General features: G+C 40.6%; 1 protein-coding gene across 3 annotated transcripts in view; it reads right to left on the reverse strand.

Annotated features, from left to right (window-relative positions):
• The window catches only part of LOC124012547 (coiled-coil domain-containing protein 149-like), a 35,098-nt gene that overhangs the window by 19,296 nt on the left and 359 nt on the right, over nt 1-15,443 (reverse strand). For all 3 annotated transcript variants that reach the window (XM_046326299.1, XM_046326301.1, XM_046326298.1), the window contains exons 2-8: nt 10,303-10,464; nt 7,993-8,031; nt 4,708-4,815; nt 4,391-4,507; nt 3,458-3,630; nt 3,236-3,308; nt 2,752-2,836 (exon numbers count right to left, since the gene is read on the reverse strand). In XM_046326299.1, coding sequence (XP_046182255.1) covers nt 2,752-2,836; nt 3,236-3,308; nt 3,458-3,630; nt 4,391-4,507; nt 4,708-4,815; nt 7,993-8,031; nt 10,303-10,464 — 757 coding nt within the window. The remainder of the gene's footprint in view (nt 1-2,751; nt 2,837-3,235; nt 3,309-3,457; nt 3,631-4,390; nt 4,508-4,707; nt 4,816-7,992; nt 8,032-10,302; nt 10,465-15,443) is intronic.

Below are 15,443 nucleotides of genomic sequence, written 5' to 3' on the forward strand. Positions count from 1 at the left end.
GACATTTCCACGACATCACACAATGCCAACTGCCAGGGTCAGTTGAAACCAGGATTAATCCGTGAAGAGCACACTCTCCAGGGTGCCAGTGGCCATTGAAGGGGAGAATTTACCCATTGAAGTCAGTAACGACAAAACTGCAGTCAGGAGGTCAAGACCCTAATGAGGATGATGAGCACACAGATGAGCTTCCCTGAGACGGTTTGTGACAGTTTGCGCAGAAATTCTTCAGTTGTGCAAACCCACAGTTTCATCAGCTGTTCTCAGACGATCCCGCAGGTTAATAAGCCGGCTGTGGAGATCCTGGGCTGGTGTGGTTACATCTGGTCTGTGGTTGTGAGGCCGATTGGACGCACTGCCAAATTCTCTAAAACATTGGAGGTAGCTTATGGTAGAGAAATGTAATTCTCTGGCAACAGATCTGGTGGACATTCCTGCATTCAGCATGCCAATTGCATGCTCCCTCAAAGCTCAAGACATCTGTAGCATTGTGTTGTGACAAACTGCACATTTTAGACTGGCTTTTTATTATCCACAGCACAAGATGCACCTGTTTAATAATCACGCTGTTTAATCTTGATATGCCACACCTGTCAAGTGGGTGGATTATGTTGGCAAAGGAGGAATGCTCACTAACACAGATGTAAACAAGTTTACATTTACATTTACATTTAAGTCATTTAGCAGACGCTCTTATCCAGAGCAACTTACACATTTGTGCACACAATGAGAGAAATAAGTTTGTGATTATGGAAAATGTCTTGGATCTTTTATTTCAGCTCATGAAACCAACACTTAACATGTTGCGTTTAAATTTGGTTATTTATCAAAGTGCAGCTGCTACTACTCTTAAATGGGATGCCATCTACAATACTGCCCTTCTTTTTGTTACAGGTGAGTTTTGATCCTTCAATAACCTCCATCTTATCTCACTTTGCGTTTCAAGTAGAGACACAGAGTTGCCTAACCAGTTAACAGGATTGGTTAACTCTAGGTTCATAGGGTCTCCACCAAGCTAGGTAAATCTGCTTTTAGTTTTAATGCACTCTATTGCTGTAACAAAATTCTAAATATATTTCATCTCAAGGTTCTTTTCGTGCAGTTTAGAGTATTGGATTGGGGAATTATTTGTGGAGCAATGTAACTGTTTCTGGGTGATTTGTGATGTTTACTTGTGATGTTTACCATGACTGTGTATTTGCATTTTAATATAATGTATAGTACCAGTCAAAAGTTTGGACATCTACTCATTCAAGGGATTTTCTTTATTTTTACAATTAATTTTCTATGAAATAACACATATGGAATCAAGTAAACAAAAGTGTTAAATCAAAATACATTTTATATTTGAGATTCTTCAAAAGTAGCCACCTTTTGCCTTGATGACAGCTTTGCACACTCGTGGCATTCTCTTAACCAGCTTCATGAGGTAGTCACCTGGAATGCATTTCAATTAACAGGTGGGCCTTGTTAAAAGTTAATTTGTAGAATGTATTTTCTTCTTAATGCGTTTGAGCCAATCATTTCTGTTGTGACAAGGTAGGGGTGGTATAAAGAAAATAGCCCTGTTTGTTAAAAGACCAAATCCATATTATAGCAAGAACAGCTCAAATAAGCAAAGAGAAGAGACAGTCCATTACTTTAAGACATGGTCAGTCAATCTGGAAAATTTCAAGACCATCAAGTGCTATGATGAAACCGGCTCCCATGAGGACCACCACAGGTAAGGAAGACCCAGAGTTACCTCTGCTGCAGAGGATAAGTTCATTAGAATTAGCAGCCTCAGAAATTGCAGCCCAAATAAATGCTACAGAGTTCAAGTAACAGACACATTTCAACATCAACTAACTGTTCAGAGGAGACTGCGTGAACCAGGCCTTCATGGTCAAATTGCTGGGGGTGCTTGCTGGTGACACAGTCTGATTTATTTATAATTCAAGGCACACTTAACAAGCATGGCTACTATAGGATTCTGCAGAGATACGCCATCCCATCTGGTTTGCGCTTAGTAGGACTATATTTTGTTTTTCAACAGGACAATGACCCAACACACCTCCAGGCTGTGTAAGCCGCTAATTGACCAAGAAGGAGAGTGATGGAGTGCTGCATCAAATGACCTGGCCTCCACAATCAACCGAATTGAGATGGTTTGTGATGAGTTAGACCGCAGAGTGAAGGAAAAGCAGCCAAGAAGTGCTCAGCATATGTGGGAACTCCTTCAAGGCTGTTGGAAAAGCATTCCAGGCATAGCTGGTTTAGAGAATGCCAAGAGTGTGCAAAGCTGTCATCAAGGTAAAGGGTGGCTACTTTGAAGAATCTCAAATATACAATATTTTTTATTTGTTTAACACTTTTCTGGTTACTACATGTGTTATTTCATAGTTTTGATGCCTTCACTATTATACTACAATATAGAAAATAGTAAAAATAAAGAAAAACCCTTGAATGAGTAGGTGTCCAAACTTTTGACTGGTACTCTGTGTGTATATTTGTGTTTGCAGGTCACATTTCAAAAAGAGACCTAGGTCTCAATAGGTCTACTACGAATAAACAAAAAACTACATACAAATAAAATGTTTATTATTTTGTTCATCAGTCCACTGTTAATACAATCCCCCAAAAATGTGTTTTCTAACTCCAAGTCTGGAAGTGTGTACGGTTTCAAGATAGAGTACAATGATTGATTTGCATTATGAACTAATGAACAAAATACTAACAGAAAGATGAGTAGGGGAACGGTTTGTGCAGTACCTTGTTTGGCAGAGAGCACCCCAGTGAGTGCACTGCTGTTAGCTTTGCCATAAGTCTTGGAGTTCTTCCTGCTCTCCAGAGCACTCTGAAAACCAGTAAAATATTCATATGATATATTGTATACCCCTGTTCACTAACATGATTGAGCATGTGTAGTAGTAGAGGATTGTGAACCATACAAACTGTGAAAAAAAAAACATTACCATGTAAAAAAAACATACCGATAATCATACAGTTTGTCAAACTTTGTTTGAGAGCTACAACTGATATGGGTGCCATCTTGGCAACAAAACTGTCACTAAAGATGACATTTTAATTGACATTTGAACATGAGCCCAGAAACTCAGTTACCAGCTTTGACCAAATAAGGCCTTGAGTAGATATGATACTTAAGATCATCTCTAAGGATTGTTCTATTCTATAGTATTATTAGTACTATTCACACAACAATGTTAAAGGCTTGTTTATATGTTGCTTACAATACCTTGTACTTCATGACATTCATTTTGAGCATGGTGACCTCCTCCTGCAGTTGTTTGAACCGCTCGTGTAAATATCTGAAAGAAAACAGTTTATTTAAAAAGTATTCCAAAACAAATGCCCAAAGTCATACATTGTGAAGAAAGTTGTTCATGAACATCCTTATTGCATTCAGTAAAACATTACAGATATTACATACATTATGTTCTCCCACACACAAACACACCTGTTCTCCATGCAGAGTGCATCTACGTCTAGAATCCGACACTCGTGTCCCCCCAAGATGTGGTTCACCTCGTGGTTCAGCCGCTGGGCCTTTTCCTGGAACACGTTACGCTCAGCCCTCACATCCTGCAGCTCATCCGTCAGAGATTTCACACTGTGCTCCAGCTCCTCATTCTAGGACACAAAAAAACCACAACATGTAAGATTTCAAACTTTGCAAGGCATTTCAAACATTGTAAGAGATGCCTTATAAATACCTATAATATTACAGATTGTGACAAACCTCCAACACTGCCTTGCATAATGAGTGGGCAACATAGGCTGAACTATGGTTGGTTGGGAATATGGTAGTGACAATTGATCTCTTATCTTGCTATATGAAAATATTAAAACCATCTGTACAACTTCATTCTGCCATTAGTGTTGTTTCCAACGTCACCCAAGGTATGTTCCTCACACTTGCTTCTTTTATTAACCCACCACCATACCCTCTTTGCAGGACAACTTATTCTACATAAGGTGAATGCACCAATTTGTAAGTCGCTCTGGATAAGAGCGTCTGCTAAATGACTTAAATGTAATGTAAATGTACAACTTTGATTAAAAAAAATAAGAGAATGCAGTCTTGTTCAGAATTTTTACATGTATGTAAGAGAGTAAAAAGGAGAGAGATGAGGGTGGAAACAGTTCAGAAGTACCAGACCGGGGAATTGAACCCTGGTCTCTAGAGTGAACATGTGGTCCAATGCAATTAGTCGCAGTACCACTCAACCAAATGTAGCAGAGGTGAATCAGACTCACACATTTGCAATGAGGTAGCCCGGCCCTGGAATTTCCTCTTGGTCGAATGTTAAAGAAGTTGGTTTCCTGAGTGGTAGCCCGGGGTTTAGATCCCAACAGTTACAAATTATGGCACAACCGTTCCATTCCTCACCTGCTCTCGTGCCATCTCCAACTGCTGGACCAGGTCCTCCCGCTCATAGGCCTGGAAGTGCCTTGCCCCCACCTCTTCATCCCCCAACCTCTGTCTGGCTATGGTCATCCGCAGGAGCTGTGGGAGAGTAGGGGGAGGACAGAGTCAATTCCATTTCAATTTGGAATGTAACTCCACTGTTGGATTTCAAATGTGCGTAAACCATTGCTGCACTGTCAGGAAGTAAACTGAATTGTTTTTCAAATGATGAAAATTTGAATTTCAGTTTACTTCCTGAATTGAAAAAGAATTGACCCCATCCCTTAAGGATATCATACCTTGTTATCCCCCTGGGCCTCAGCCAGTCGTTGACTCAGCTCCTTCACCTCTTCAGACAGCTGCTTACTCCTTTGTCTGGAGTCTCTCAACAGCTGGGCCAAATTCAACTGATAGAGTGAATGATATGTACAGCTGAAGTCAGAAGTTCACATACACCTTAGCCAAATACATTTAATCCAAGTAAAATTCCCTGTCTTAGGTCAGTTAAAATAAAGTGATCCTAAAGAATGTGAAATGACAGAATAATAGTAGATAATTATTTATTTAATATTTTATTTCTTTCATCACATTCCCAGTGGGTCAGAGGTTTACATACACTCAATTAGTATTTGGTAGCATTGCCTGTCAATTGTTTAACTTGGGGATAAACTTTTCAGGTAGCCTTCCACAATAAGTTGGGTGAATTTTGGCCCACTCCTCCTGACAGAGCTGGTGTAACCGAGTCAGGTTTGTAGGCCTCCTTGCTCGCACACACTGTTTCAGTTCTGCCCACAAATTTTCTATGGGATTGAAGTCAGGGCTTTGGGATAGCCACTCCAATACCTTGACTTTAAGCCATTTTGCCACGACTTTGGAAGTATGCTTGGTCATTGTCCATTTGGAAGAACCAATTGCGACCAAGCTTTAACTTTGTGACTGATGTCTTGAGATGTTGCTTCAATATAGCCACAATTTCCCACCTCATGATGCCATCTATTTTGTGAAGTGCACCAGTCCTTCCTGCAGCAAAGCACCCCCACAACATGATGCTGCCACCCACACATAATGATAATGACCAGAGGACATTTCTCCAAAAAGCCCAAAATGTTTCCATGTGCAGTTGCAAACCGTAGTCTGGATTTTTTAAAGGCGGTTTTGGAGCAGTGGCTTCTTCCTTGCTGAGCAGCCTTTCAATTTATGTCGATATAGGACTTGTTTTACTTTGGATATAGATAACTTTTGTACCGGTTTCCTCCAGCATCTTCACAAGGTCCTTTGCTGTTCTGGGAATGATTTGCACTTTTCACACATCATCTCTAGGAGACAGAATCCTTCCTGAGTGGTATGACGGGTGCGTGGTCCCATGGCATTTCTACTTGCGTACTATTGTTTGTACAGACGAACGTGGTACCTTCAGGAGTTTGGAAATTGTTCAAGGATGAACTGGACTTGTGGAGGTCTACCATTTTCTTTCTTAGGTCTTGGCTGATTTCTTTAGATTTTCCCATGATGTCAAGCAGAGGTACTGAGTTTGAAGACCTTGAAATACATCCACAGGTATGCCTCCAATTGACTCAAATGATGTCAATTAGTCTATCAGAAGCTTCTAAAACCATGACATCATTTTCTGAAAATTTCCAAGCTGTTCAAAAGGCACAGTCAAATTAGTGCATGTTAACATCTGACCCACTGGAATTGTGATAGTGAATTATGTGAAGTGAAATTTGTCTGTAAACAATTGTTGGAAAAATTACTTGTGTCATGCACAAAGTAGATGTCCTAACCGACTTGCCTAAACTACAGGTTGTTAACAATACATTTGTGGAATGGTTGAAAAAATGTGTTTTAATTCAACCTAAGTGAATATAAACCTCAGACTTCAACTGTACACGATACTGTTCTTTCACACCTACACAGCAAATGTGAGATCAGAATTTTAACACAGTGTTAAATGTAACACTTTATTAAATGTGTATGTGACCCATCAGAATATTGCTGATAAATGCACACTAAGAAAATGTAACAGCATCAGCTCTAATAGTCTTATGGAATTAACACCTGTGGACTTACTGTAACTATTTTTGGGGTGTTAACATAAAGCCTTTAGCATATTTATTTCTCTGAGTGCCTTTCGAGTGAATTTTAGAGGTACCTGTTGCACCCATGACGGCCTTTTCTAGTGACAGAGACATGGTTGTTGCAATCGATGGTTTTCAGTCCTGTAGCCTTCACTAAGTTAGTGCGTAAGGTCATATTTTATAATAAAAATGAAATGATTTATGAGAATACATAACATTATTGACAATACCATTGTTGGGAATCGGCTAAACTTTGATCATTGAGGTAGTAAATGAATGATAGTCTCTTTCATTTCCTATGTTAGAAGTTAATGGTTCTCTAAAGAAAGACAGAAGGCTTTGGAATGTGTTTGATGTAGGAGAGGAGAGCGATGTGTTGATATAGGGAAGACAGATGGACATTGTGGATCAGGAGGTGAGGTCAGTTCCCCTTAAGGGAATAATCAGGGTTAGTGTCTGGCTACCTTTTTTCCTGTGTAGACAAACTGTAAGGAGGAGTGTCTTAAGTAGGATGTATATAAACGGTGATGTCTGAAATGTTTGCTGTCTGATTTCAGCTGTGCAGAACCTTTGGGAATGATTAAACTTGGTTAAAGCGTAATTAAAGCTTCTCTAGTGTTCTTGAGTTATTTACTCTGAAAAATAAGAACCTAACACTATTCTTTGACAGCCTAGTTTTACCCTAACACAGTGGTCTAAAACTCCTGGTTTGTAGGCTACATCGGCAAGTAATATTCTGCTGGCTTGCAAAGTGTTATATAATTCCTATTGGAATCCATTTAGGATATACAACAGTCGGAACTTTTAATCACCCGCATGTGCAGATAGAATGCCTGCCAAGGTAGGGAGATTGATAAGACTACCTAAACCATCTAAACTGGATCAACCATCTCAATAACAGGTGAAATAAGTCTAACCACTTAACATATTTTTTAAACAAATCCAATTTTTATTTATCTTTGTGTAGCATAAGATCAATTAATTAATTCAGTAACATACATATTAAAATAAACAATTCTATAAAGCAACCTGTAACAAAGAATGCTGGGAAATATGATGAGGCCCCTCCCACGTCTTTTTCATGGAAATTAACGCAACACAGTCGTAACACCAACTGGTGTTGATTCCACTGTGATTCAAATAACACTTAATTTACTCACAGCATATGGTGTCAATTTCGATCCCACATCCCATTTCGATCCCAATTTCGACCCCACTAGAATCAACATTCAGATATTACAATGAGAACACTTACCTCATCACAGAGATTTTAACACCCGCAAATTTGCTGTGTAGTCTAGCATACTATAACGTCCTCGACATAGGGAAGTTGCTGGCCAAGTGTGTTATGTCAGTACAGTACAGTCATAATGCAAACCATGACCTTGGTCATCCAATTTGACACGGTTTATCATTTACTTTTCAGTCGACACATTTAGACTGCCACACTACTACAAATAGTAAGAAAATATTGTGACGCCATGGCGTCTATTGATGTTGACTTACTTGATTTCGTTTTTCAGGTGGTAGACTGGAGTCTCCATCCTAGAATGTAGAAGAAAAAAATATAGATCGTGAGGACAGATCACTTATCTGAAGTCAAGATAAAATTGTATGATTGATATGACTATGGTTAATAAATTATGAAAATGTAAAGAAATTAAGTACTATACAGTGCATTCGGAAAGTATTCAGATCCCTTCCTTTATTCCCACATTTCGTTACATTACAGCGTTGATCTAAAATTGATTAAATAATTGTTTTCCCTCAATCTACACACAAAGCCCCATAATAACAAAGAGAACAGTTTATTTTTATTTTTATGTATTAAACAGAAATACCTTATTTACATAAGTATTCAGATCCTTTGCTACAAGACTCAATTTTGCTCAGGTGCATCCTGTTTCCATTGAACATCCTTCAGAAGTTTCAACTTAATGGGAGTCCAACTGTGGTAAATCCAAATGATTGGACATGATTTGGAAGGGCACACACCTGTGTACATAATGTCCCACAGACAGAGCAAAAACCAAACCATGAGATCAAAAGGAATTGTCCTTAGAGCTCTGAGACAAGATTGTGTCGAGGCACAAATCTGGGGAAGGGTACCAAAAATATTCTTCAGCCCCAAGAGTGGTGCAGCAGTCTAAGGAACTGCATCTTAGTGCTAAAAGAGTCGTTTACAGACCCTGGTTCGATTCCAGGCTGTAACGCAACCGACCGTGATTGGGAGTCCCATAGGGCGGCGCACAATTAGCTCAGTGTCGTTAGGGTTTAGCAGGGGTAGGCCGTCATAGTAAAGAACAAATTCTTATTTACAGACTAACCTAGTTAAATAAAAAAAATAAAAGAACACAGCGGCCTCAATCACACTTAAATGAAATAAGTTAAAAACCACTAAGACACTTCCTAGAGCTGGCCGCCCGGCCAAACTGAGCAATCGGGGGATAAGGGCCTCGGTCAGGGAGGTGACCTAGGATCTGATGGTCCAAAGTTCCTCTGTGGAGATGGGAGAACCTTCCAGATAGACAACCATTTCTGCAGCACTCCCCAAATCAGGCCTTTATGGTAGTGGCCAGACGGAAGCCACTCCTCAGTAAAAAGGCACATGACAGCCCGCTTGGAGTTCGCCAAAAGGCACCTAAAGGATTCCCAGACCATGAGACACAGATTCTCTGGTCTGATGAAACTTAGATCCAACTCTTCGGCCTGAATGCCAAGTGTCACATCTGGAGGAAACCAGGCACCACTCATCACCTGGCCAATACCATCCTTATGGTGAAGCATGGTGGTGGTGGCAGCATCATTATTATGTTTTTCAGTGGCAGGGACTGGGAGACTAGTCAGGATCGAGGGAAGGATGAACGGAGAAAATTACAGAAAGATCCTTCACGAAAAAAACTTCTCCAGATCTCTCAGGACCTCAGACTGGGGCGAAGGTTCACCTTCCAACAGGACAACAACCCTAACCACACAGCCAAGACAACGCAGAAGTGGCTTCGGGACAAGTGTCTGAATGTCCTTGAGTGGTGCAGCCAGAGCCCGGACTTGAACCTGATCTTACATCTCTGGAGAGACCTGAAAATAGATGTGCAGTGACACTCTCCATCCAAACTGAGAGCTTGAGAAGATCTGCAGAGAAGAATGGGAGAAATTCTCCAAATACAGGTGTCAAGCTTGTAGCGCCATACCCTGCTAAAAAGCTAGTTAAATAGTTAAGCTACCCAGGCTATCAGCATTGACTCATCACATACATGGCTGTTACTGTTTATTATATATCCTGTTGACTAGTAACTTTATCCCTACCTATATGTACATATCTACATCAACTACCTCGTAGCCCTGCACATCGACTCAGTACTGGTACCCTGTGTGTATATAGCCAAGTTATCAATACACTCAATGTGTATTTATCCCTTGTGTTATTATTTTTCTATTATTTATATTTTTCCTCTCTGCATTGTTGGAAGGGTCCATAAGTAAGCATGCCACTGAGTCTACACCTGTTGTTTAGGAAGCATGTAACAAATCAAACTTGATCTTCATATTTCTTGTGATACCGGAAGTGTCACTTTGAATTATTAGAACTCGGTAATACAACTTTTGATTGAATGAGGCCTTTAATGTCCCTCGTGTGAGATAGGCAGTAGTAAGGTATTGTAGCAATGTGAGGAGCAGTTGTGGAGACGTAGTGTGAAGTAGTGGCTCCGGGGTGAAATTTCCCCCCTAGGTACAGATCTGGGATCAGATTCCCCTCCCCTAATCCTGAAAATGTAACTGATCCAAAATCACCCTATTCCGAGGGTGTAGACTCACTATGAGTTCCCTGTACTTCTTCTTGAGTCCCTGGTGGCGTTCTCGGAGCTGGTTGGCCATCAGCTGGTATTGGTCTCTCTCCTGTTGACAAGTATCCAGCTCCTTGGACAGAATCAGGAGGGCCTCCTTCTTGCTCTCCAACTTGCGCTTACACACCAGGAACTGTACACATGACAGGAAGACACATTGTCATCTTGTGCAAGCAGATCAGACATACTGTAAAAAAAAGGCAACTTGCCTGCATGATGAGATCACTGTGTGGGACATATTAAACTTCTATAAGCAGGACACACTGTACAGCTAACTGCCAAAATAATGGAAACACCAACCAGGGTCCCCACACCTTCTTAAACATCAAATTCAAGGACTTTAAGGCCTTTCCAGGCCCAATTCAAGGACCCAGCATGGCATAGTTTGAGACATGGATCAAGGTTAATTAAAGTTACAACACTGAGAATTATTATAATGAGAACTAAGCAGGCTTTACAGAAGCTCACAGACAATTAAAGAGAGAGAGAGAGGCTTGAATGTGTGAACACTTCTCAATTGTGCTGTGTTACAGTGACGGGCAGACTACGTGGTCTCTTGCCTTCTCTAACAAAGCAAAACAATATATTGTGTATAATGAGTGATAAAGACAGACTTATTTACGAGTTGAAGAGCTAAGTAAACTCCTCGTTTATTTCATTACCACCAGCTTAACACGAAACATGTCGCAGAGCAAAAACATGAACTTTTTTTCCCCCAGTCATTCACTTTTAGGACATTCACTTTTTTGTTGAGTAGTGTTTCTATTTCAGCTCTTATCTTTAGCACCCCTTCTCAGGCTATTGGACTTGGCAATAAGAGTAAGATTGCCTGTGCTCTCTGCTTTTGTCTGCCGAGGTCTCAAGAGCATTTGTCAGTCCTTTTCTTCCCTTTAAGTTAATCTATAAGGTCTCTGTTTTTTGCTCATCCATTCTTCTCAGTTACTCTCTTCTTCTTGATGCGTCACATACCTCTGCCTTGCAGATGCCACTGACATCAGCAGCGATCTGTCAATGCACACATTATGTATGCCACCCACAGCTCTTATGTGGTCAACTACACATCTCTGTGCTACGTATGAATCTTCAAGTTCTCCACTTCAATCTTCCGATTGATGGAGAATCCGTGCTCTACGGAGGCTTGCCCATGTGACAGTAAGAGGAGTTGGTGGCAAAGTCTCCAAGGATTTCTGAACTCTTTGTCCTTTGACATATACTCATGTAAAAATGTGTCCACGCTGTCTTGGACAGGATCAAAGTTTACAAACTCTGAGTGTTGGACAATGTCATCAATAAAATGTGAGTATTGTTGAATGATGTTATCACAATCTTCTTCCTCTCGTTGACCATTCACAAGGCAGGTCAGGGCCATCTTCAATTTTTCTGTAGACAGCATCTTTCCATTTGTGCCTGCCATTTCCCTTGGATCAAAGAAAGATGCGAGACCAGAGAGTACTTCAATGGGGATTTCTCAATGAGTTTGTTAACAGTTGTGAGCATACACTTCTTGCAAGCGATTCTGAAGTCCATCAATGTTCTCGGGCAACAAAAATCCCTGCGGACAAGTCTCTCATAATTCTTCAAGTAACAAAGCCCAAGTCTACCTGTGAGGAGTCGATGTGATTGGATGACTGGCTCACCTCGACATCAATAATTTTGAGGGGTCTTCACTTCTTTCATGAGGTCTGGCTTAATGAATCTGCTTATCAAGCTCTTAAGCAGCTTGAACAATGGCACCATGGGCTTATCGGTCTGGTAGCGTGTGAGAAATGGTGTCCCTTCTTTGCTCACTGACAAGATAAAAGAAAGTTTTGCTGTCATGAGAGGGTCCTTAACAGCCTCCTGAATCACCTCAAAGGACTTTGTGCCTGGATTATGGCTAGATCTACAGCCTTCACATGTTGCCATATGGGGTAAAAACTCTAAAGCTTGTTCAAGCACGGGCGCATTTTCAACCCACTGTGTCTTGCAAAACCTAAGTGGCATTGGGGGATCTGATGATCCAATTATGTTAAAGTAGTCCTCCCTGCGGGCTGGAGTATCCTTCAGAAGTTGGTAAATAGCATCAAGGAGGGACTTTCCAACCTATGAGTAAAACACCCAAATTACATTTGGTCTACCCATGGAGATCTGATTCTGAAGCATGTTTTTCTTTGGTAGATCTTCGGTGCTCTTCTCATAAACAGCTGAAGGTTCACTTAACGTTAGCTTTCTCGCTTCCTTCATCATCCATGTATGCACCTGACCATCGCACTTGCGAAGCAGGTGACGCATGAAACAAGGACACAGAGACGGCGGGAGACACACATGCAGATAGCGGAACTTAGCCTATTACGCGGAACCCAAACCATCGTGCGCCATGTGCATCTATTGCATAGTGCATTTATTTTGCCCCCCCCGGGGACAGGTCAAAAAGCATTAAACATTTATGGCAATTTAGCTAGTTAGCTTGTTAGCTAATTTGTCCTGGGATATAAATATTGAGTTGCACAAGATCCTCTACTCCGCCAATTAATCTACACATAAAACGGTCAACCGAATAATTTCTAGTCATCTCTCTTCCTTCCAGGCCTTTTCTTCTCTTGACTTCACATTGCGATTAACAACGTTCATAAATTAGGTGCATTCCCCGCCACTGACCTCGTTCGTCTTCCAGTCACCCAAGTAGGTATAACCATTGAGGACATGGCACGTGGGTACATGCTTCTATAAACCAATGAGGAGATGGGAGAGGCAGGAATTGCAGAGCGATCTGCGTCAGAAATAGAACTGATTTCTATTTTAACGAGAGCAGTGGGTGCAAAAATGGAATAACATAGATTCACACACGACGGGAGCGGTGTGGTCAGTCTATTACTGACGTTAAGTTACATTTTTTATTAAAGAACTTCCATTTCTATTCTTGCACAAAATATATAAACTCAAGCACGTTCAATGACCCATGTCTATTTTTTTAAACTTTCAAGGCCTTGATTTTTTCCCCTCAAATTAACAAACTTTCAAGGATCCATGGGAACCTTGACAAACATAAAGTAACATAGCATTGGGCCACCAGAACAGATTCAATGTGCCTTGGCATAGATTCTACAAGTGTCTGGAACTCGACTGGAGGGATGTGACAATTTTTCCACAATTTGGTGTTTTGTTGATGGAAAACGCCGTCTTAGGCGCTGGTCCAGAATCTCCCATAATGGTTCAATTTGGTTGAAATCTCATGCCTGAGGCATGCACACACACACACACACACACACACACACACACACACACACACACACACACACACACACACACACACACACACACACACACACACACACTTTAAACTCTCTATGCTCCTTTGAGACCCCTCTTTCAAAGTCACAGATATTTTCTTAAAGTAGGGCTAAACAGGTTCTGGTTAGACTATATTTATCTCTGGCTCCCTCTTTAGTAATTTGTTACCTATACATTACATCTACAGTTGAAGTCAGAAGTTTACATACACTCAGGTTGGAGTCATTAAAACTCATTTTTCAACCACTCCACAAATTTCTTGTTAACAAACTAGTTGTGGCAAGTCGGCTAGGACATCTACTTTGTGCATGACAAGTATTTTTTCCAACAATTGTTTACAGACAGATTATTTAACTTATAATTAACTGTATCACAATTCCAGTGGGTCAGATGTTTACATACACTAAGTTGACTGTGCCTTTAAACAGCTTGGAAAATTCCTGAAAATGATGTCATGGCTTTTGAAGCTTCTGATAGGCTAATTGACATCATTTGTGTCATTTGGGAGTGTACCTGTGGATGTATTTCGAGGCCTGCCTCTGCTTGACACCATGGGAAAATCTAAAGAAATCAGCCAAGACCTCAGAAAGAAAATGGTAGACCTCCACAAGTCTGGTTCATGCTCGGGAGCAATTTCCAAATGCCTGAAGGTTCATCTGTACAAACAATAGTATGTAAGTATAAACACCATGGGACCACGCAGCCATCATACCGCTCAGGAAGGAGACACATTCTGTCTCCTACAGATGAATGTACTTTGGTGTGAGAAGTGCAAATCAATCCCAGAACAACAGCAAAAGACCTTGTGAAGATGCCGGTACAAAAGTATCTATTTCCACAGTAAAACAAATCCTAATACCGACGTAACCGGAAAGGCCGCTCAGCAAGGAAGAAGCCACTGCTCCAAAACCACCATAAAAAAGCCAGACTACAGTTTGCAACTACACATTGGGACAAAGATCATACTTTTTGGAGAAATGTCCTCTGGTCTGATGAAGCAAATGTGGGCAGAACTGAAAGTGTGTGCGAGCAAGGAGGCCTTACAAACCTGACTCAGTTACACCAGCTCTGTTAGGAGGAATGGGCCTAAATTCAGCCAACTTATTGTGGGAATCTTGTGGGTGGCTACCTGAAACATTTGACCCAAGTGAAACAATTTGAAGGCAATGCTACCAAATATGAATTGAGTGTATATAAACTTCTGACCCATTGGGAATGTGATGAAAGAAATAAAAGATTAAATAAACCATTCTCTACTATTATTCACACCCAACAAATACATGACCAAAATAAAGATTGGAATAGTTTATAATGCTTTATATAGCTGTCACATTCCTGTGCTGCACCTGTGTGCTTTTTGACTGACTAACCTTAACCTAATTGTTAACAAAAGCTTCTGTAAATAAGCTTAGAATGTACTGTAGGCCAACAGTACAAACACCATGTGAAAACATTTGTCTGGATTCTTCTCAAAATGTACTTCCTTATGCTTACACATGTTATCGGGGATAGCATATAGCCTATGCCCACAAGGAAGACTATGTCCGTAGCAGGAAAACATGTAATGGACTTTATTGAAAACATTTAGATGTTTATTAGTGCAGTACTAGACAAGTCTTCCTTCCTTCCCTCCCTCCTAACAAACGAGGACGATTTTATAATCGCATTAAACCACGGTTAATCCATTTCCATTTAAAATGAACATGCGTCAAAATGTTGTATCTCATTCCATGTTCAAGCCGTCATATTTATCAAAATAAACGACGTAGCGGTTCTGTTTTAGAAATAAAATACCCTGTACGCATCAGTTCTAGTTTGTTGTAGGCTAGCATGTTGAATTTG

This window comes from Oncorhynchus gorbuscha, linkage group LG24 (assembly GCF_021184085.1).
Source record: "Oncorhynchus gorbuscha isolate QuinsamMale2020 ecotype Even-year linkage group LG24, OgorEven_v1.0, whole genome shotgun sequence".
NCBI classification, from domain to species: domain Eukaryota; kingdom Metazoa; phylum Chordata; class Actinopteri; order Salmoniformes; family Salmonidae; genus Oncorhynchus; species Oncorhynchus gorbuscha.